The sequence below is a fragment of the Toxorhynchites rutilus genome, chromosome 2 (genome assembly GCF_029784135.1).
Source record: "Toxorhynchites rutilus septentrionalis strain SRP chromosome 2, ASM2978413v1, whole genome shotgun sequence".
In the NCBI taxonomy this organism is placed as follows: domain Eukaryota; kingdom Metazoa; phylum Arthropoda; class Insecta; order Diptera; family Culicidae; genus Toxorhynchites; species Toxorhynchites rutilus.
Genome location: NC_073745.1, coordinates 181,943,402 through 181,967,460, shown reverse-complemented (window position 1 = coordinate 181,967,460; position 24,059 = coordinate 181,943,402). Strand labels below are relative to the sequence as shown.

The window sequence follows — 24,059 nt, the reverse complement described above, 5'->3', positions numbered from 1 at the left end:
TCAGGCATGACGGATAAGTGGGATTTTTTTTTCTGCATTTTACGACAAAAGAATAATTATTGAACTGAATTTTGGGTTGATTTGTAAAGATATCGAATAACATATCAAGAACATGTCAATTTAGATACAAAAATGTTACGAGTAAAAATATAGTAGTAATTTTTCGAAGGAAATATGGAAAAAATTGTTGCTAGAAAAACTTTTTCCTAAGAAGTACCTTTCTTCTGATGTATGGGTGACTTGTTGGTCAAATGGAAATCTAAATGGAGAATGAGTTTATGAAGGCGAATTACGATTTGTTGGAGCGGGCTTCTTTGGAGGAAGATAAATTGAGAAGAGTTCGAAGACGAATTGAGGAAATTGTAGCAACATATCGAGTTCAGCCACAGTTGCGAAGTGGAATGGTGATTTAGTTGCGGTACTTGAAGCGAATAAATCGCACGTCAAGTCGAAAAATCCTGCCAAACATATGATAGAAAGTATTGCTGATGTTTCGAAAATAAACGTTCAAATGAGGAAGAGGAGAGAGCGGCCGACCCATGATGCGTGGATGCGTTTGTCCATTGTCAGCATAGAGTACAAACCGAACAATCTCAAACCGAAAAGGTCTGATAAGAATAAGGTTTCATTTGGGCTCGCTGATCAGACAGGTCAGGAACATATGCGACGCACAAAGAAGGAGACTCAAAGACTCAAAGAGAACTATCACGTACAGTGATTGTAACTACACAAGTGTCAATAGGAATCAAAAATTGATCATGAACCTTCATTACCTTGTTTCAAATTGATGACTTCTAACGGTTCACTTAACCAACACGAAGGTACTGATTCACCCTAAAACTAGAGGGTATGTGTTGACCTTCAACAACAATATCGTGAGTTACAACTATAACAGTACCGTTCGGAACCCAGAGAAACAGAAAATCACCTACCTTTCGTTACAAGATATATCGAAAGGGGGAATTAAATCATCAGATCAAATCGAAGCCGCACAATTAACCCTCTACAGCCCAAGTCTTTTATTTATCTAAAAAGCCTGCTCCACTTTTATCTCGAATTTCCGAGTTTCAACATAAAATACTCCTAGTAGAAAGCTGCCAGCATGAAAACAATGTGTATGTGTGATAGATGAAAATATTCTAAAGACGTTCTAGTGGGGGTGAACATTGAAAATAATGTCTGAATAATTTGAAAAGGGAATCCGCGAAGCCCGTCTAAAGGCGGGTTTGGGCTGTAGAGGGTTAAAGAGTTGCTTGTATGCGATCTGGATAGGATAGACCCATTTCGATCATGTGATCGAAACACATCTCAAGCTTTGTTCTGACAAAAGCATCGATTAGGATTGGGCGATCTTCCTATTAAAATCGATCATGACGAATAGATTTTCTAAACGGCGAAGGGATCGATTCTCTGATTAAATTTGTACCAGAGAATCGATCTTTGAAAAATCAAAAGCCTTGTTTTCAATTTATCTTCCAATTCTAGATGAGTGTTGTATTGATTTTGAACAGGAAATAAAAAGTTCATATAGTAGAACTCCGATTATTCACGAGCGGATGATCCACGGTGCGTTATAGGGCTCATTATACCCGTAATTAGTACGTGAGGATGGTAAATATACAGATAAATATACGAGTGTGCAAATTTCGTGACCTTATAATGAAATTGATGGATCCAAGAAGATCTGAACAGTCTATATTCTTAGCGACGTCACTTGGTAAACGCAGCAAATCGAGGCAAATCAAACTACAACGTTCTTCATTTATTTATTTATTTAGTCTTCGATTAAAAACACCGCACAGACACTTATGAACTAATTCTTAATCTAAACACATTTTTGGACATGTTAAAGTAAAATTGGTCATCAACTTCGTTGAATAAACTGCAACATATATCTAATGGGTTGTTCTGTCCATGCTGAGACCGATGAGTTTGTAGTCGGAGAAGCTTGAATATTTTGAATGACTTGAAGGATCGTTCCAAGATAAATTATGTAGAGCGAAACAAACAACTTATGCACCCAAGCATAATCAAGGATTGGACGAACCAAAGCACAACAAAGTGATATGATACATTGTATGTCCCTGGAGTATTCTGTGATGCGGAAAAAAATTAAATAAAATCATCAACTTCTCAAATGGGAATCAACATCAGGGTAGGAGCCTGGCAGTTAGTCTCAAATGTTCCTATCTCACGCCTCCACAAAGGAATTTTTCAATCGGGCGTGAAATAGTAACACACCTGGTCCTGGCTCTGAGAACGGGTGTAGGAAGTGGCTAAGTGAGGGGGTGCGAGCGAGTCAGAGCTCTATATATCTCCCGGAGAAGGCCTCCCGGGTCACTGGTAGCTTAGGGGTGCGTCTGTTCTCCATGTTAGGGGCGGCGCCCCTCTGGCTAGGTGGAACTCTAATATACCTTGCCACCCCGCTGTCTCACAGGCAAAGGAGAGACACCCGTTAAAATTGAGCTAAGGTCAAGACAAATAACTAGAATGCGTTCGCCCGAGGAGGGTTCCCGAACTGGAGCTGGTCCTGGAACGGGTGTAAGAACGAGCGACCAGCGGCTGGGTTCAAACCGAAGAGTAACTGCCACATGGAAACAGCAGAAGCCATCGACATCACCCAAGAAACGACGACAGTTGTCCACGCTTGTGGGTACCACTAGGTGACGGATCATGTGGACACATGAAATGAACAAATTCGTGATCCGCGCCAATTACATCTGCACTGCTTTGGAGACATCCATGAGCGGTCACCCTTGAATACTAACAATGCTCGAGGAAGCGTATCCAGAGCTCTTCGGGAGGTTTGACTAAAACGCGATGAACGTGAGACGTAAAGCGATTGTACGATACAATATGCTCTCCCAAACGCAAATCGAAGAGATCAAGCAGCTGGTGCAGAGGGAACTAAGCTCCAGATCAAACAGAGCAAGCGATGTGTCGAGACGAAGTTCAGTACGATTGAGCAATTCATACGCGAGTGGGGCACGCGAATCATTAGCACCAGTGGAGGCCACAGTACAACAATTCCCTGAGCTGGTAGACCCACTGCTAGATCAACAACTACTACGCGATCTAGTCTTCCATAACGACGAGGCTATCTCACAGTTTCGCGACACAGACCCTTTGTTGCGCCCCAGGATCCCGAAGTTGCAGTATTCTCGCAAGCTGACAGGTGCAGCTCATGAAGGAGTACTTTCTTCCACTGCACTTGGTTGATGCTGCGAACGTGGAGGAGTTGTAACTGTCAGTTCACAGTGCTGCTGTGGTGACCGCTACAAGTTTGGGATAGCGAAAAGGCGTACTGGTACCACATTAGCGACGAGAAGTCCGACTACAGCGAAGTTTTGCCAGATATTAGCGTTGTGACAAACTTCTGGACTGGTTTTTGGAGACCCCAGTACAACATCGCGAAGGACAGATGTGGTTAAGATGGGAGGAGAATTGTGGTGAAATTGGAGAGATGTTAGCTTTCATCGTCGGAGAAAACGTTGTTCGTGAAGCCTCGCGTTATCTGAGGAACTGGGTAGCACCGGGCTCCGATGGTGTTCTGGCACAAGAAGCTGACCGTCGTACATCCAAAGATTGCAGCCATAGTCGAGCAAGCGGTATATAATCAGCGGAACCTCAGTATGACCTACATCGGCAACCGGAAGGCTTATGGCTCGTTTCTCGTCCGGGTATTGAAGATCTATGAAATTCATCCGACCGTTGTTAGGTTCTTGCAGCATGCGATGAGGCAGTGGAGCGCGTCTCTGCACCTCAGTGATGGGTAAAATGTGTTGCAGTCTAGAACGCTGCTGATAAAGAGGGGGATATTCCAAGGTGACTATTTAATTCCGCTTTGGGTTTGTCTGGCACTGAACCTCCTTAGTAGGACGCCACGAAACCACGAAGAAGTGACCCATACCTTTTATATGGACGATCTCAAGGCAATTGTTCCGAAAACACCAAATTGACCAAAAGTCGGTCATCCTTAGCACTTGCGCGATTGTCTGACAATTCCTCGGTCAGGACTAAACAGCACGAACGTGCAGATACGTGCATTCCGCATAGCCTAGTCCCCCTTTGGCATACAGAAACTCGGGGGTAGATGAATATTCTGGCTAGGTCAGCCAAGTTAAGAAATAAGATAAGTCTGCAAAAAAAAAGATCAATAAATTATGAATAAGAAATATGGAATCTACATTCTTCAGACCAGAAAACATAGCCTCAATTAGATTGAATTTGGTTCAGTTTCGCACGTTATTTTTTTAAATTTTTGGAGTTTACTTAAAACACGTAAAAAGGCAATAGCAATGGAAAGGTTTTTTTGATCATGAAATCAATATTTGAGTTGATGAATAACGTAAACGACATGAGAATGTTTTGTGCTACGCTAGTACAAACTACAACTGTGACATTTCCGTTCTTCTCGTATATAACCTGGGCAGCTATCTAAAACAATCCTAATGAAACGCAATTGTTTTAGATAATTGCCGAAAGCTCTGGCACAATTTTTGATTTGTGAAACGCTGCTGGATGGCAACATAATTGACCTATTCATGAAATGGATGTTGGCTGGTGATGGAGAGTGGGTAATAAAAACCACATCGTCAAGCGAGAACACTCGTTGTCAAAAAGCGTTGAGCCGGCGCGAACGATGACCAATTTACCAAAATCGAATTAATTTAACTATGCTAAATAAAGTCTTGAAGTTTACGTGAAAATAATGGATTTCTTTTTCCCCAAACTAGTATTTGGCGCTTGTTTGTTCAACTACATCTATTCAACGTCTTTTCACTTGCGATCCAAAACGATTCTGACCATACTTTCGTTCTAGTCTCACTCATTACACGGCGAAGTGCTTCCGCCTTGGCGGCTCGATCCTTGCGAATTGGAGGTCATCAGTTCCAAAGAAGAACCAATGCGTCTTCTCCAAGGGCGACTGAACATTGTGTGGAATCATTTCGGAAATCAGCCCGGCTACCGGCTCGTGATGACGGTGATTGGAAATGGATTTCCTTGTCTGGAGAAAGGCAAACACTCGTGTCTTGAGGTAGATGATGTTCCGCTTCTTTGCATTTCCAAGGAACTTGTTTGTGACGGCATTCGTCATTGTCCATCCCCAGTCAATGCATTCAGTGATGAAGACAGCGAGATGTGTGCTAAGCTGAGAGAGCAGCAGTTTGCAGTGAGTATTCCGTTTTTCATTTCGTTTTCATTATTATCTTCACACCTACTTTTAGGAGAATCCCGTTCAAATGGTGTTCAGAAAGTACATACAAACTACGTTTAAATCATTTTTCAACAACGACGCCACCGAAGTGCCGCCTATCAAAGATACATCAACCTTGCCAGCTGAAGTGAAACAATTAGATGTGAATGAAGCACTGTCTAAAGTATCATCTAAGCCTCATAAAAGCACACTTACAGGGCTGTCTAAGTATGGTCCTTGGGGCTACTTGTTCTTGGGAATGCTCTTGTGTGGTGGAGCGCTGTTAGTTTGTGGACTGTGGGGTGAGTGCTTTCAAGTTAAATTGGCGTTTTATTTGCAAAACTATACTGCTCATGAATAGTGTTCAATTTATTGTTTCAAAACATTATTGCCGGATTAATTTTATTATTTTTGCCGAATTATTATTATTATTGTTTGAGTTTATTGTAGTCAATTAAGAAGTTGAATGTTTAGAGCCAATCAATTACATTCTTGTAATTTTTTTCCAGAATGCTGCTGTCGGTCACAGAAACAAGAATCATCGGATTTAGACGAACAGGAACATTCGGCCGCGTCCGTGGAATCCGGCGTGAACGGTTCCAACGCAAACACGACAAATGGTACTCAAACGTTGCCCACGTATGAAGATCTGGATCCCCCACCAGCGTATTCTGTTCTTTTTCCAAATCAAAAGCCGGCTGAGGTCCAGACTACATTATCGCAAGATTCTGAGAGATCATCGTTCAGTTTTGGGAGTATAGATCATGTTCAAACCAGCAGTAGTGAGACTAACGAAAGTGGTTCTCATGTTCACACACAAACACAAAATGCACAATAACGCACTTTAAATATCTATAGTTTTGAGACACTAAATAAGGCTGATTTTACTATTTATTGAGTAGTTAATGCATAATTGTAGGGAAGTAGTTTTATGAATTGTTGAGAATGAAAGTATGAAAATTCACAAAATAAACGTTTCGTGAAGTCTAATAATACTCATTCTGGGAAGAACAAACATTCCTGGAACTAACATGGAAAGGTATTGATTGTTTATTTGTTTGAAGTGTGAATGACCGCTGGTTTGAAGAGCTAACGCAATTGGAGAATAGTGTCGAGATTCCAGACCTAAGCATTTTCTATAGAACTAACTGTCATGTGATATTAATTATTTTTAACTTCCGACAGATGAGAAACATAGTCATAGTCAATAAACTTTTCTTAAGACATTACTTCATTGTTTTCTATAAATCAAAGAAAAAGAAACTTGTATAGTGAGTTTAATGCGTGATATCCCCGTTTGTTGAGATGCTGAGTTGCTAACTTTTCGCCCCGTTTGTTAGAGGCGAATGAACTGAAAAGTTTAAAACCTCTATAATTCATCACGTTCGTTCGCCCCGTTTAGACTTAAACTTCATCGATTTTTTTTTGCGAATTCCATGGTTATCGTAGTCTGAGAGAATCATATACATGAAGATAATAATGGCCCATTCCAGCGTGAAGTGACAACGTTTTGACTCACTAAAAGCATGTCTTATTTATTGTATGTATTTATTTATTTACTAGCTGACCCGGCAAAATTCGTCCCGCCCAAAATTTGTTTTTTGTTATCAATACCTTCAAACATTCACGTTTTCTTACTATAAGCAAGTTCATGGGTTCAATCTCAGAACTGTTCATTGATTGAACTTCTATTCGACCCCGTTGAATTTACCTTTTACTATAAAATTCCTAGTATTTCTAACAAAACTCATCATTATAATCAGATTATTTTCAGACACAATTCTCGTTCAAGACCACTTGCAAATAACATGGTTATCCGTTACATGGAATACTTTTTTTATACAGAAAATATGATAGAATTAAGACAGCCCTTAATCGGACAATTCCTTGCTCGAGTTCTGCTCTTATCAACACATTCGGCGATACTCTTTTATTGGTATAGATAAAAGAAGATATAGGAGTGCGTTTCATCACATTAAAATCTTTTTCCAGTTTCGAACAAAGATCAATTTCGCTGGCGCAAACATCAAATGGACTAATAGCACATGTCACTATGTTATTGTAGAACATATGGGAATTTAATTTTCCGAATTTTCGCTTTCTCCTTCACAGTTATTTTTATGGGACTCCCTCTCCATTCCAGAGGAGGGAGGGGTGTCATACCATTATAGAAACATTTCTCATACCCAAAAACCCTCACATCTCAAATTGTGCTTGAATAGTTCTCGAGTTATGCAGAAGTTTGTGTTTCGTTTGTATGGCAGCCCCCCCTTAGAGAGGGGGGTGGCGAGTCTAATGACATAATGACATAGAAACATTTATTACACCCTAAAACTTTCAAATGTCAAATTTCGTTCCATTTGTTTGATTAATTCCCGAGTTATACAGAAATTTGTGTTTCATTTGTATGGCATTTGTATGGCTTCCCCGACCCCTAAAACCCCTACATACCAATTTTCATGTCGAACGGTTCAGTAGTTTACGAGTCCATAAGAATCAGACAGACAGACAGACAGACAGAAATTCATTTTTATATATATAGATTCATCGTTTTCGAGAGTATCGTACAGACTGGTTATACTTATGCTATATTCTTAATCCTAGCTTTAAAACAGTCTTTAGTCATGTTGAAATCAAAAACAGGAAGTGGGTTATATCTATGGTATAACCGCAAGGGTGACGTAGGACTATCGTTGATTTAGAGATCATTTGTTTGAAGTTGAATCTAAATCCATCCTGAATGAATGAATAAATAAATATTTGGGTGACTTCAAAAACGAGAATGTTACTTTGAAGACTCAAGGTTTTATGCATCCAATATTGGATACAAAAAACCTTGTTCTGAAGAATAATCTTCAGAAGCTTTCCTGTTAACTGCACTTGATTGACAAATCACAAAACCAAATGTATGTGGTCGCAGTATTATATGGATAGAAAACATTAAAATAAACTCGCTTGAATGTAATTTTCAATTCCAAGGGGAACTGGCAGATTATTTTTCAGCAACGATCATTTCTTTCCAGGTTTCCTCTCGATAACCAGCAAACGAGAAGAGTTGCGCGCGTGTATGTGTGTGTGTGTGGCGGCTGCTTCTATGTCTTCCCGAGGAACCGTATTTCGATGCTGATACTCTCTTGGTCACCTCCTCTTCTCCTTCTGATCGATCGGCTTTTCTGCGCTCCCTTACAGTTAAAACAAACTGAATGCATTTCAGGTCAAGCCAGGTAATGAATACCTCGATCCCTCGCCGTTCAGCTCGTTCAGTAACGATGTTGTCTTGTCGATGTCCTCAGGCGTCGTGCACAAATTACGTAACGCAAAAATCCGGATTTTGAACCTCCCCCCCTTTCGTAACGCAATTTCCTATCTCTAATAAACAGAAATTAACGCAACATCTAACCCCTCCCCCCTTATCGCGTTACGTAATTTGTGCACGACGCCTCACGAACAATGAATGGGTTTCACCACCAGAATATCATTTCAGTATGCTTTTCATGCGTGATTGAATCGAGAGAAGGTGTGGTTTACGATGGCAATTTGGAAGGCAAACTAGAGGAGAATGAACTCTCTGAGTATGAAAATTTCGGCGACTGAGCAATAATCGATTGAAAATTATATAATTTTGGCGATACGAAACATTTTCCGTTTTTCATGTTATGCATCCATTATTGGATACGAAAATATCCTACTGATGGGAAAGAATAATCTTCAGAAGCTTTCCAGCTAATTACACTTGATTGAAAAATTACGAAATCAAATGTATTTGGTCGCTGTGTTCGCCATATAATTAGAAAACATTAAAATAAACTCTTTCGCATGGATGTATTCTTCAATTCCCAGGGAACTGGCAGATTATTTTTCAGCAACGATTAGATCTTTCCGGAATTTTCTCGATGCTGTATGGCATCCAAACGAAAATTCTCGTTTCAGTTTGGCCTGCAAAAAACTTTTCTGAACTCTAATCCATCAAATTTGGAGCCCTGAAAAGGGCCGTTGATTATATGCTAAGCTAATATAGCACCCTCTCCTTGGATTCGACGGGCCAGCTGAATGTCCTTGGGCATGATGTGACGCGTTTTACGTGGATAGCACACAAATTTGTATCTTCGAATAAGCCTCCTGCAGCGTCATAACCGCGGAACTTTGGAAGCGCAAGTCGGTTTTGAAGTCCTGAGCAATTCCATGATCCAAAAGCTGCAAAGGTAGCTTGCGGATCAGCAATTCGGTCGACTTCCGATAGCGATGAATTTCACGCAAAGTTCCCGGTCGATAGCGATGTGGCTTCTTCACCTATCCTGCGGCTGCTGCGCTTATCCGAGCTGCTTTCGTGTGCCTTACCACTGAAAGACTACCCTGCCATCTGCTTGGTCCCAAACAAACGAGTCGTCACGGTGCGAGAGTAGAGTAAGAAATGAACGAAAGCAAAGGAAGCGTCATTTTATAACCTGTTTTCGAAGCTATCATTAAGCTATTGAAACAATTTTCCGACTCAATAAATAGCAATCATATAACTCTTGGACATTTTATCTTTTGTATGAAATGATTATCACTGTTCCGTTGATCCGAAGCAGAATGAATCACGCTTAAAGAAGGAATGGATTTTTTCTTGGAATTTACTCAGCAAAAATAATGCCCTTTCCCAACACTTAAAAACGAAAAACGGTAAACAGTTTCATCAAAGTGATTTCTTCGATATGGGGATATATTCACTACAACATGTCATGTATTTCATATTCTTCATTATGAAATCCATATCCATGGCACCTATCGGTATCGAATTATCATCGACACCACGATTTTCGCTAAATGCTCCTTTCAGTTCGGCCTGTAAAAAACTTTTCTGAACTCTAATCCATCAAATTTGGAGCCCTGAAAATGTTGATTATATGCTAAGCTAATATAGCACGCTCTCCTCGGATACGATGGGCCAGCTGGATGTCCTTGGGCATGATGTGACGCGTTTTGCATGGATAGCACACAAATTGGTATCTTCGAATAAGCCTCCTACAGCGTCATAACCGCGGAACTTTGGAAGCGCAAGTCGGTTTTGAAGTCCTGAGCAATTCCACGAACCAAATGCTGCAAAGGTAGCTTGCGGATCAGCAATTCGGTCGACTTCTGATAGCGACGAATTTCATGCGAAGTTCCCGGTCGATAGCGATGTGGCTTCTTCACGCTTCCTGCGGCTGGTGCGCTTATCCGAGCTGCTTTCGTGGTGCCTTACCACCGAAGGACTAACGAGCTGTCTGCTTAGTCCCGATGAAACGAGTCCTCACGGTGCGAGAGTAGAGTAAGAAATGAACGAAAGCAAGGGAAGTGTCATTTTATAAAACATAAAAGAATCGAATGTAAACCCCACCCTCTTTATTATATAAGCTTACTGTATACTCACGAATATAATAAGGGTGGGATTTAGATTCTATACTTTTATGGTTTATAAAATGACGCTTCCTTTGCTTTCGTTCATTTCTTACTCTACTCTCGCACCGTGAGGACTCGAGCTCGTTAGCCTTTCGCAGACAGCTCGTTAGTCATTCGGTGGTAAGGCACACGAAGTCAGCTCGGATAAGCGCACCAGTAGCAGGATAGGTGGAGAAGCCACATCGCTATCGACCGGGAACTTTGCGTGAAATTCATCGCTATCAGAAGTCGACCGAATTGCTGATCCGCAAGCTACCTTTGCAGCATTTGGATCGTGGAATTGCTCAGGACTTCAAAACCGACTTGCGCTTCCAAAGTTCCGCGGTTATGACGCTGCAGGAGGCTTATTCGAAGATACCAATTTGTGTGCTATCCATGCAAAACGCGTCACATCATGCCCAAGGACATCCAGCTGGCCCATCGTATCCGAGGAGTGCGTGCTATATTAGCTTAGCATATAATCAACAGCCCTTTTCAGGGCTCCAAATTTGATGGATTAGAGTACAGAAAAGTTTTTTACAGGCCGAACTGAAAGGAGCATTTAGCGAAAATCGTGGTTTCGATAATAATTCGTTACCGATAGGTGCCATGGATATGGATTTCTTAATGAAGATAATGAAATACATGACATGATGTAGTGAATATATCCGAAGAAATCACTTTGGTGAAACTGCATTATAAAATTATTTGTGTACGAATGCCGCAATCGATAGTCGACTCTAATTTGCGCTGGGTAATTTCCTCGGAGGACTCGATTCCTCCTTTGAACATTAATAATCTCTTTCTGGCAAAACGATGTGGTATGAATCACATTATTTAAATGATAGAATGAAGAAGTTTTCTGCCAATTTCCTTCAACCTCCAAACGTATCTTTCTCCCGTTTGTCGTTTTCGCGTTCGCTAATCCTTTCTCACAACACCCATTTCTCGTTTGAGAAATTGTTGAGTAAACATTGTTTGCCAGTGCGCGTAGAGCGGAAATTCCTAAAGATTCATTGCACCTATAATGAATTGACGAAAGACGTGGTCTTACGTTGATCGCACTTGATTGAAAAAATCCAAAACGAAATGTATGTGGTCGCAGCATTATATGAGTAGAAAGCAAATAATCGCTCGAAAATTACTTGATTTTCGCGATGTGAAACATTTTCCGTTTTTCATGTTATGCATCCAATATTGGATACGAAAATTTCCACTGATGGGGAAAAAAATATTCAGAAGCTTTCCTGTTAATTGCGATTGATTGGAAAATAACAAAACCAAATGTATTTGGTTGCAGTGTTGTATGGATAGAAAACATTAAAATAAACTCTTTCGCATGAATGTATTTTTCAATTCCCAGGGGAACTGGTAGATTATTTTTCAGCAACGAGAATTCCGCGCGTGTATGTGTGTGTGTGTGTGGCGGCTGCTCCGATGTTTCAAGCGGAACCGTGGCATCACTCTCCTCCTGATGGATTCCCTTTTGGCCTTAGGTGCACAAACAGGCTCTTGGTGACACCGTTCATCAGCGTTTTCATGATAAACGAAATTAACTTCACAACAACAGCGACAACATGCTCCAATCGCTGTTCAATCATAACTGAGTGGGTTTACGAGCGGCGCTCGCTTATATACCGTTTGGTGATTTCAATAGCCTGTTTTGAAAGCAATTTTAAGACTATTGAAACAAGTTTTTGAATGAAAAAGTAACAAGTATATGTCGCGTAGACATTTTATCTTTAAAATGAAGTGTTTATCATACCATTTCGTTCAGTTGTTTAAGAGCTATTAACGCTCAAAATCTCGGTCTCCAGCGTAACGCTTTCGTTCTCGAAACTTTGGTTTTACACCCCGGTATAGAAATGAAAGACGTAGTCCTACGTCAAAATTTGGCAGACATTGTTGAACGCTCTGAATGGGTTATTGTAGCTATAGCATGTTCTATGTCCGGGAACAGCAAATAATGTGGAGAATCGCAGCTGACGTTGAGGAAAGTTTATTGGAATATGCAGAAGAAGATCTGCACAATCGATGTATTCACTGAGGATGTCGAATACAATCAGTCGTTGCATCTTCAGTCGCCTTGTCGTGAGCAATTCCAAGTCGATTAGACAACAACGTTCCGAATAATGGGGAAGATGGGCGGGGTCTTTCCACGGGAGAGGCCGCAATGCAAAGCGAACGAAACATTTCTGTACACGCTCAATACGTACAATCTCGGAAACGTGGTATGGGGCCCAGACCGTAGCAGCGTACTCTAAGTTGCTTCTCACTAAACTACAGTACAAATCTTTTAGTGCATATACGTCGGTGAACTGTGACGCATTCCGACGTAGCTTAGAGTCCATGATAACACCCAAATCACGGATGGAATGTACACGATCCAAGAAAAAAGTATCGATGTTGTATTGGTAGTTTATCGGCTCGTAGCAACGACCAAAAGTGATCACCTTGCACTTACTTGTGTTCACACACATGCCGTTGTCTTTGCACCACTGCACTAGAGAATCGATATCGGCCTGCAAGCTGCAGCAGTCCGCAGCTGATTTGATGACTCGGAAAATTTTAAAGTCGTCGCCAACAATATAATATTAATGAAGATTACAAATATCAATGGCCCCAGCACACTCCATTGAGGGACTCCGGACGCTATATCGAATGTTGTGGATCGTACTGAGTTCACCTCAACAAAAGCTTTCCTACCGGTCAGGTAAGACATCAACCAATCGGTTATCCAATCAGGAAAACCCATGTTCCTCAGTTTCCTCACCGTAAGAATACGCGGAACAGTTTCGAAAGCCTTCGAGAAATCAATATAAAAAGAGTCTACTTGGTTTCTGTGTTCATAGAGGCGAATGAACTGAAAAGTTAGAAACCTCTATAATTCATCACACTCACTTCTGTGTTCAATTTCACGAAAGAGAACGTTGGTGTGGCATAATAAATTGGACGTTATGGAACGATGGGGTACGAATCCAAGCTGGAACTCAGATATCATCGGTTTCGCAGCGGACAATAGCACTGTATGGATCAGTGATTCGAGTAGCTTCCCTAGGCAACATAGGATGGATATTCTACGGTAATTTGCAACGTGCCGCAAGCTACCTGATTTGTAGATAGATATCATTTTTGCAGTTTTCCATAGGCTAGGAAATGTTCTTTCTTCGAGCGACTTGTTGAAGAGTATTGTCATAGGAAAGGCCAATGATGAAGCGCAGTTCTTCAACAGGATAGGTGCTAAGTCGTCCACTTTCGTCGCGTCTAGTTTTTGCAATGATCTTAATACGTAGGTAGATAGGTAGATATGATGCGACGGTAAGTTGCGAAAACATCCAGATCCTGGTTGAGGCAGCTTAGTTTTGAACACGCTTTGGAGGAATCGTCGAAAAAGATCAGCAACTTTATCAGGTAGGTTTGCTGTTGTGTTACCGTATTCGACAACTTGTGGTACTCGATTACTCGCTCTTTGTTCTCTAACGAATTTCCAGAACGCCGAAGGGTTCCGTTTCATATCAGATTGAAGCCTCTGCTGGTAGGCCCTGTAGCTGTTCTCTACAAGATCCTTATAATATGTTTCCAGGATGCGAAAAGATTCACGGTTTTCGTTTGATTTATTGATGAAGAATCGTTTGCGTGCTTCACGCAGTTTGTTTCGCAGCCTTCGCAACTCCGCAGTCCACCAAGGCTTCCTGGTGTTCCTATTAATAGAAAGGTGGCGGCGGGATACATTCGAATATATGATCTCAAACAGGGTATCATAAAACATATGGGTGGCGGAATCAACAGTATGATCTTGAACAAGTTCCTCCCAGTCGACCAATGAAAATACGCTATTTGAGTTGAAGTCACGTCGTCTAAAAGGTCAAAGGAATCAGTCATGGCTGAAATATGCACACAGCTATGCATGTCCATTTGTAGTTTGAATGGTGGGTGGTGCGGATCTACGGGTAGAAGTGGTGATATCGGCGGCTGGCCTTCAAAATTATCTGGAGCGTTTGTAAAAACCAAATCAAGTAGTCTGCCATTGATGTTCGGAATAGAGTTGATTTTTACGAGGCCATAGGATGAGATGGATTCGGTGAGCACGAGTTCTAGATCGCTAGAAGCATTCACAGGCAAGTATCCGTTGACATCCTCATCAAAACTCCACTGCAGATGAGGAAGAATCTAATTGCCGAGCAATAAAACGATATCGTTAGCCGAAGATCGGTTCGTCAAGGACTGAACAACGAAAGTATGGTTGATGTCATGATGTCATGTAAAATTGAGAAAACTTCCTACAAAAATCATCAGTGGGAGAATATTTTATAATTAACCCCTCAAACGACAATTTATTTTCAGTCAGCACTGCTCTGGTAAACGATTCTTAATTTTAAGAGGAAGGATTGATAATGGCCGATGATGACTAATACGTTTCAAATGTATGGTACTTCCCAAAACACTCCAGAAGATGCAGTTTCTGGCGAGTCCAGCTCGTCATTGTCAGTTTATTCAGAAAAGTTTATGCCGAGCTGGACTTGTCATTTCCGATCAAGGGGATAAATTGCGGAATCGGGGTGGTTGTTTCGGAGCTGGTGCGAGTGATTTTCCGAACATTTGAAAGTCTTTGGTGAGATGTTGAAAATTTGAAGAATTTGAAAATTGTTCCATTCAATCAATACAAACAAATGCTTACTAAGCCAACGGTAGTCCCACGTCAACCTTGCGGTTATATCATAGATATAACCCACCCATTTTTTTCACATCGCCGTTTCCGGTATATCCGCTGCTCGAATCTCGAGTTCTTCAACGACAGTTTTTTTCCCCACAATTTTTCTAGTCGCCGTCTGTTGGATCACTGTCCGAGTCTTCCTTCCCGCTGTGGACTGTTCGATTGAAGATGAAGACCATGTAGGCAGAATGCGACAGGAAAAACAATATATACGCATATATACTTATAAAAATACAGTGAGGAGTTTGGCTCCTTTAAATTTATGTAACTGAGCCTGTAAAAGTGTAAAGGATGTCGTGACATCATGGCAAACGCACCAGGTGTATGGCACGATTATCGCTATCTCACTCTATCTACCGTCATCGCATATCTCACTATCCCTCTGCTGTAAAAGTTCATTATCGACATCACGATATGTCAGATGGTGGTAAGTTGGTAATTAGCGATGGTGTCGACGTCTGGTGGCGACTTCAAATTAGGGCCATAATTTGTGTCCCAAACTCGTTAGTGTAATCTCTATCAGATTAGAAGATGCGAAGCCGGTTTTTAAATTTTAAAATTTGAATGAAAATTTACACATCATGTTATTTAATCACTTGAAACACGTATTTCTGACTTTCATTCAACCATATGGCTATACAATTCCAAAATTGTTGCTGATTTTTTTCATTATAATATAAAATTGTCTTCATAAACAATTTTCGTATGAGACTTTTTCACCACCTGCAAACAAAAATGTTTTTAATTCAAAAAGAATACTAATTTGATATGGAAAAGCTAATTTTCATTCATAATTTTAATTTTGAAAACGTTCATTCCGACTGAAAATCAGCTATTCGTTGACGTTCCCCTAAACTAGTAAACGAAACACAATGCCGTCAACGCGGATCGCTGTTTTGAAGAAAACAAATACTTCTGACGTGTGAGATGTTGGCATCAAAAACATGGCGGGTGCCATACGGCTGAAACGCACGCTTAAGAACACGATAACATCGATGAATGCTGCTACCAAGGAACTGAACGATGTGTACCAAAAGGTTGTCGATAATCTGAAGACGGAGATAAAAGACAGCTTGATTGCCGAGCTGAGAGTGGAGATACAAGGAGGCTTCAATAAAATTTCTCCAGCGGTATTATCGCCCCTGCCTCACCGTTTTCAATTTGGCAAACGATCAACACCGAAAAGAGCCCGCGACGAAGATCCTGAACGACCTGAACGGCCAATGAAAATGTTTCGTGGTACAGGTTTGATGGCGAACGGAGCAACTATCGCAGCCACAGAATGATCAGATAACAGATTTTGGTTGTATCTTTCGAAAATTTCACCCGAAGTTTCTGAAGTGGAGATCCAAAACCTCGCCAAGTAATGTCTGCAGACGGATGATGTAGTGGCTAAACGCTCCACCATTACCAATCTGATGACCTTCACTAACACTCTGGTTGGTGCCATCGAGAAGCGTCGTCAAGTTGATGTCTTGTATATCGATTTCTCCAAGGCGTTCGACAAAGTTCCGCATGGTCTCGCTATCACAAAACTGAGCCGCCTCGGTCTTCCTTCGTGGATTGTTCGCTGGATAGAATCGTACCTTTCGTCCAGGAAAGCTTTCGTGAAGGTTCACGATGCCATATCGAATGCGTTTCAACTATCGTCCGGGGTTCCTCAGGGTAGTCACCTTGGTCCTCTCATCTTTATACTTTTTTTAAACGATGTATGCGACCACCTAAGCTGCTGCAAGCTCTTGTATGCAGATGACCTAAAACTCTACCGCATTATCAAGACGACGGTTGATTGCCTGGCTCTGCAAGCTGATATTGAACGCTTGTCATCGTGGTGTAAGATGAACGGAATGTTGGCAAACCCAGCCAAATGCAAAATCATCACCTTCAGCCGAAGTCGAACACCGGTCACGTTCGAATATTCGATGAATGAGTCACCGCTTGTGAGAGTATGCTCTATCAAGGACCTTGGGCTACTTTTAGACAGGAAATTGGGATTCAACGAGCACATATCGATGACAGTCACTAAAGCAAACTCCATGCTTGGCTTCCTGAGAAGAAATACAGCGCAATTTGACGACGTACATGCCATGAAGTCACTGTACTGTTCTCTGGTTCGCAGCGTATTAGAGTATGGAGTGCAGATCTGGGCCCCGTATCACAGTGTGCACGTAACACGTATCGAAAAAATCCAGAAACGTTTTATAAGAAGTGCATTACGGCGGCTCCCATGGACAAATCCCGACAATCTACCGCCTTACGAACATTGATGCGCGCTCATCGGACTCCAAACTCTGTCGAGCCGGCATAGTTTTCTGCAAAGGCTGTTCATCTACGACGTACTAATCAACAACGTCGACTGCGGCAGCATACTGCAAAATATTAATATTCACGTTCCGAACCGCCAACTCCGAAGCACTTCCTTTCTCAGAGTTCAAGGACACCGTACTACATACAGATATAACAATCCGCTAGATAGATGCTGTAGGCTTTTTAACGATGTGCACGATATTTTTGATTTCAACATAAGTAGACTAGTTTTTAAAGATAGAATTAAGAATGTCTAAATAGTCTGTGTGGTCTGTGATCAAAGATGGTAAATAAATAAAAAAAAAAACTATTAAAAAAAATTCGAGGGGTTGTATCCGAGATACGACCGCTTAGGACGTAGGACTGCACAATCTTTTTTATGAAATTTTTGGTTTCTCATTTAGGGTTTTATTAAGAATACTTCGAAATTTCACAAATAACTAAAAAAGTAAAAGTAAAAGTAAAGTAAAAGTAAAAAGTTCCGGGGACCCTGAAAAGGTTTAATGACTTTCTTGCATTTGCGAGAGTAATAGAGTAATTAGTCATGTGTCGCAATTTGTTTATTTATATCAATGCACGCATTGCACTGAGTATTTAACGAGAGCCATCTTCCCTGCATCGCCATTCAACAAACATCAAACACGCGTCTGACAGATGCACACAGTTGCATCGATGAAAAACAAACATCGGGAGAATGACCGTTTATGAAAAATCGTTTCTCGATTCTCGGTCAAAATTGTCAACAAAACTAGAAGCTTGTTATTGCACTCTTCTCTTTTTTCGCCTGGATGTGTTAATTGCAATGCCAGATACACTTCAAGTGAAATAATCGCTAGCGTCCATAGCTCGAGGGGAAACGTAAAACACAAAACGAGCAGAATAAGCGACCTTTGTTGTTTCGGGCACAGAAAGATTCTGAGAATTTTCCTGAGAGAACATGCAATACTTATACGCTAGCGACAGCTTACTTACTATCCCCCTTCGTTGTTTCTATTCTAGCGGCTGCATAAGTTGCTCGTTATTGACAGCTCTGTTCGGGAATACACATAAATGGACAGAACAAATGTATAGGGAAATGGAAATGCTTCCAATTTTCATCAATATAAACCATATACAGACTGTGGGATTGTAATGTATAGCATATCGAACAAATCTTAGAAAATTTCCGATTCGATTGGTATGCAAATCGTTAAAATTCGTTCGCAGCAAAAATAATTACTAACGTTAACTTTATTTCATAAAAACGTAACCTGTTCTCCGATTTGGCACCCTTAATGTAAGACGTAGTCCTACGTCAAAAAGAAATGGCAAACTGCATGCTCTTGGACGCAGATTTTTCAAAGCGATACTGGGGAGAGATGGTGCTGACGACTGCATACATTCAGAACCGAATGCCTTCCCGTGTCGTAGATCGTAGGTCTTACGAGATGTGGACTGGATCGAAGCCGGACTTGACTCGATTCAGAGTATTCGGGCGTGATGCATACGTGCACATTCCGGACAACAAATAGAAGAAGTTCGACCTGAAGGTGAAGAAGCTCTTGTTCGTCGGGTATTCGTATCACCATAAAGGATTTCGGTTTGTCGATCGTGAGACAGACCGAATTTGGATTAGTCGCGATGCACTTTTCAAAGAAACTATTCAGAGCAGACCAGCCCTAAGAAACAGGAGTAGGGCATGTTCCCGAGGAAGAAGAAGCTGATAATGAAAGTGAAGCGGTAATTAATCCTGGTCAACGAAAATAAGTAGTGATTGAAGGATAAGAAAACGATGAATCGATGTACGAAGATGCCATTGGCACAGATGAAAGTGTTATGTGTTAGGACTTGCGTGTGGAGATGAGAGCCAGACGATTATCGGCAGGCTTTGGCCATATTGGAGTGGAATAGTGCTATGAAGGACAGCATGAATGCTCATGAACTCAACGATACGTGGGAACTCGTGAGTTTGCTGATTGTTAAGAAAATGATAGGTGTAAAATGGTCTTTCAAACTGGAACGTGGTGATACCGAAAGAGTGGTGAAACATAAGGCCCGCATCGTAGCCTAAGGCTATACACAGCGGTTTGGTGTGGATTACACTGAAGTCTACGCCTCTATAATATGACAAACAACGCTGCGCGCATTGCTGGCCATCGCGGGCAAGAACAAGCTTGTTTTGAAACAGTATGACGTTAAAACAGCCTATTTGAACGGTACTGTAAACGAATAATTGTATATGCGTTAGCCGCTGGGATTCGCGACAAGCCGACAGTTAGTATGCAGGCTGAACAAATGCATCTACGGTCTGTGTCAATCCGCGAAAAAAAAATGCGAAAAATTAAAATTATGTCACTACTACAAACAAACATATGCAAGAGAGAAGCGTACAAATATCGCCGGCGTGAAGTGTTTTCGTTTGCACGCCAAAACCACGCTCACAACACGTCAGCCTGGTGTGAACACATCGGTAAGAACACACACGATAAATTGTAAGCATCACACGCCTCGCCCAAGCCACGCTGACGCCCCGCTGCAGTGAGAACAAGGCCTAATACTAACGCGAGGACCTTTGTAGCATACTTGATAAATGTCTAAGTTCGTTGGTTAGAGATCACGATGGGTGGACAATAAACCGTCCATTGATGGGGTAACTTCTTTTTTGCATCAGGAATCATGTTTGTTGTGGGCGACTGCCGAAGCAGTTCTAGTCGAAGCGAAGCTACTGAGAGTAGAGTCGGTCTTCATTTTTCACCTTCCAAGATTTCGGGCCCTGCTTGTGGTATCCTAGATTTAGTGTGTAGTGGGAATGACAGTTCGAGTGTGTTGAGTACTACATTGAGAAAGAAATATATATTGGTTTTTGAGTAATTGATATGTGTTGTGTGTTGTTAGTCGGAATATCACAGGACTGTTGAGCAGCGAAGCAGAATCATCGCGGTGTATGTTTTGGTATGTGGACGATTTGATAATAGGCTGCACGAATCAGGACGAAATCAACCGAGTGTACGGTGATCTCTTCAGTAAATTTAGGTTTTCAAATAATGTATTCGGAATATGAGTTAAAACGGTACCACTAATAATTTCAGTTCTTTCGGTCGTTACGCTTCTGGATAGGAAGCATTTTTGATAAGCCCAAATGTCAGTTTATAAATAAAATAAGTAAAAAAAATGATGATGATGATGGTCCCGCCTCCTTCCCCTACAGAGGTTTGAGCAAGACGAGTTATCTAAAAGATAATTTATTTATTTTTTCTCAACATTGAAATCAGTATAGCAAACATAAAAAAACGCACTGATTTTATTCACAGATATAAGTTCAAAAAAATTCCAATGTCAAAAGACATGCCAATACTCAGTCATGTCCGCCACAGAGCCGATACGGTCCCGACGAGGCCCTTGCAGCCAAGTGGTCCACCAGAGCATAATTCCAACCGCCAGCCTTGTTTTGGATTGACTATGAATATTCCTCATTCAGAGAAATCGAGAAAATTTCCTTTACGAAAAATTCCTAGACCGGCACCTCAAAATCTTTCAATTTAATATCCTTTATATCTGTGTCACGCGCGCGACGCTCAAGCTTTTGTAGACTTCTTTTATTTTTTTTTCAACTAATACAACTATAAAAACAACAAAATAAAAATAAAAATAGTCCATCATCACCAGATCATTACAGACATAATAGAGATCAATACAAATAAAAAAAAAGACGGGTGGGTAATGTCGGGGACATAACCGGAGTGACGTAGGACTATACAAAGGGGACAGCTTTTGCTAAATATATATTTTAAATATATTGTTTTATTTTCTTCTCCTACGAGAACCTACCTATCTACCTGAAAAATGGATTAGTTTACTGTTTACTCTTTATGAACATGTTGGGGGTTCTGAAAAGAACCTTTTGTGTTGTGTTTTTGCTTTTTTTTTACAAACTTTATCAATTTTTTCTCACTATCTCATAGTTGATTCTTGATTTTTTTCTGAAGGCTTTGTACTTATTAAATGTTCAACGCCGGGCATCTTTTGGCGTATGCACATATCGTACAATCAAAATGATGGCTGTGATAGGGAATGCATAGGTGATCATCAGCTCATTCACTATCATATATTTCACTATTGAGCACATTACCGTACCTTAAACTGTGGTTTCGGAGACGAATGAATTGTAAGATTTGTATCTCCGCAAACAAAGTAAATAGAAATGAAAAAGAACTGAGGTTTTGGAGACGAACTCTACGATCTGTGGAGAATTAAACGAGCTATAAGCGTTCTGAAAAACCAACAGTAAATTAACACAGGATTAAAGTCCTTTAAAATAAGAACAGAGCAGCAGGAAATACATAGCTCATCATGTTGCTCCTTAGTTATGTTTCTATACAATGCAGATGTAACGTCAGTCAATTTTCAACATCAGTTATCAACCAAAGAAAGCAGTTCTTGGTACCGAGAAAATTTGTTAATGCCATCCTGCATACAATGTGTTGTAATTTGAAGCCACTTTTAATTCGAAAACCATGCATGGGTTTGTGAAAACTGAATGATCAATTTAAAAGACCCCAAACCAATAAGTTCAAGAACAACGGTGTTTTACGGTGGCTGGTTTTGCCACCAAAACAGTCAGTATAAACAAACTTTTTCCTTCTTCTACCTGCTGCCGTTTTGCGATTGCGTTTGCCACTCGCTGAAACTAATTGTTGCCACCGAACCGAATGTGCTCTGTTCTGTAGGCGGGTTTTCTTATTGTCGTGAGCAGCTTTGCAAGCCATCTCGAGCACTCCGGCGGCCGAAATTCTATAACCGCTATTAAGTATACTGGTGCTCCGGCACCAATCCGTTGATGCGATGTGATGTGAAACGATGCCATTCAACTACACTGATTTACGGTTTGAAAGAGAATGATAAATTTTTCAGCGGATCCGCGCGTTTTGTTCTTTAGCGGTACACGATCACAGGATAGAGACAAATCGGCAGACTCAGCCAAAGGGGCGAGTCCAACGAGACGAACGAAAGAGCGTTAAAAGGCAGCGATGGCAGAAAAATACATTCATTACGATTTGTTCGCTCGTTGGATTCACATGTAGGCTAAAAAGGGTCCTTTTCAGGATCACAAAATTATCTTCAATCTAAAGAGTTTATTGCTTTGTTATCACTCGATATCCCTATCTTGTTCGGCTAAACCTTCCTGTTTAACGATTGCGTTTGCCACTCGCCACAGCTTTCACAGTTGGAAAATTTCTTCCCATCCAGCTCGTGACATGTTGTAAAGTAAATTATATTTAATGCGACGTGCCGAAGCACCACTCAGTGTCGCATTGGAGGCGATTTTAACCTGTAATTGAACATTTGCGATGACAGTGGTACAGTGTCGACTTTCAATGTGGGGTCATAATTTGGACCCCGAACTCTATGTTTACAAAAATGTCCACCTAAATATGACGCATTACATGTCCGTCCAATTAGCTAAATGTCGAACTAATTGTAAATTACTGTACTTTCAATCTGGAAACAATTTAAGAATTGGTGAAAATTTAATAATCGGGAAATTCCCCAACCATCAATAAGCTCAGAACAACTGCCAAATTCTTATACTCATCATATCCTGGAATGATGAAAAAATCAATTTGTGTTTTATTATTATTTTGGATATTGTTTTAGAAAGCATTGAACTTTATTTCGTAAACTCTTTTTTGAAAGGTTTAATGGCCCTGATAAGCGCCGTGTTTTATGGAATGGTTCCAATTTAGAAAACTTAGTACTCGTGGTTTTGAAAAAAACCATTTCGAACGCCCTCGATGCCGCCTTGTTCTGGATTTGCCACCAAAGCAGTTTGTATGAAGAACAAACTTTTTTCATCTGCTACCTGCTGCCGATTTGCGATTGCGTTTGCGTCTGCCTGTTGTTGTCTTGATATTCACCGAACCAAAGCGCAAGCAGTTTTGCCAGCCAACTCGATCACTTCGGCAGCCGAAACTCTATAACGGCGGCTAGGTGGACTGGTGCACTGGTAATAACGCGCTCGGCCTAACTACCCTTGCGGAGCAATTGGCGAATACACCTACGGGAAACTGCAGTCCAACACGGTTCGAGCGGGATTTTGCCTTTCCCTTCACTTTTCCTCCTTTGCCATGTCCAGACATGGCTGCTTGGGTTGGTTTGTTGATGTGTTGTGATGCGAACCGATGTGGTGTACGGTTTGAATGAGAATGATCGTTACGGCAGCGGAGCGGGGATTTTTAAGCTGTCTGGCTCGCTCGAGAATTACGCATGTGTGAGACTGCGACCAATGTTTCGTTCATTTTTTTCTTTTTCCTTTCCAAGCGTGCTTCATTCTATTTCGCTGCTGCCGCTGGTTGCCCGTTTTGGTCGGTACGATTTGAGGAGCACAAAATGGACCAATCAAAAATGGGCACATAGTGCATTTGGACAATGCTTGATATTTCACAATTGTTCAATTGTTTATCT

The 24,059-nt window shown here is 41.1% G+C and overlaps 1 protein-coding gene across 4 annotated transcripts in view; it reads left to right on the top strand.

Annotated features, from left to right (window-relative positions):
- LOC129764290 (uncharacterized) overlaps positions 1–6,426 on the top strand; it is a 70,653-nt gene extending 64,227 nt beyond the window's left edge. For all 4 annotated transcript variants that reach the window (XM_055763225.1, XM_055763224.1, XM_055763227.1 and 1 more), the window contains exons 3-5: positions 4,823–5,173; positions 5,229–5,499; positions 5,707–6,426. In XM_055763225.1, coding sequence (XP_055619200.1) covers positions 4,823–5,173; positions 5,229–5,499; positions 5,707–6,035 — 951 coding nt within the window. In that variant the 3' untranslated portion in view covers positions 6,036–6,426. The remainder of the gene's footprint in view (positions 1–4,822; positions 5,174–5,228; positions 5,500–5,706) is intronic.
- Positions 6,427–24,059: the final 17,633 nt, after the last annotated feature.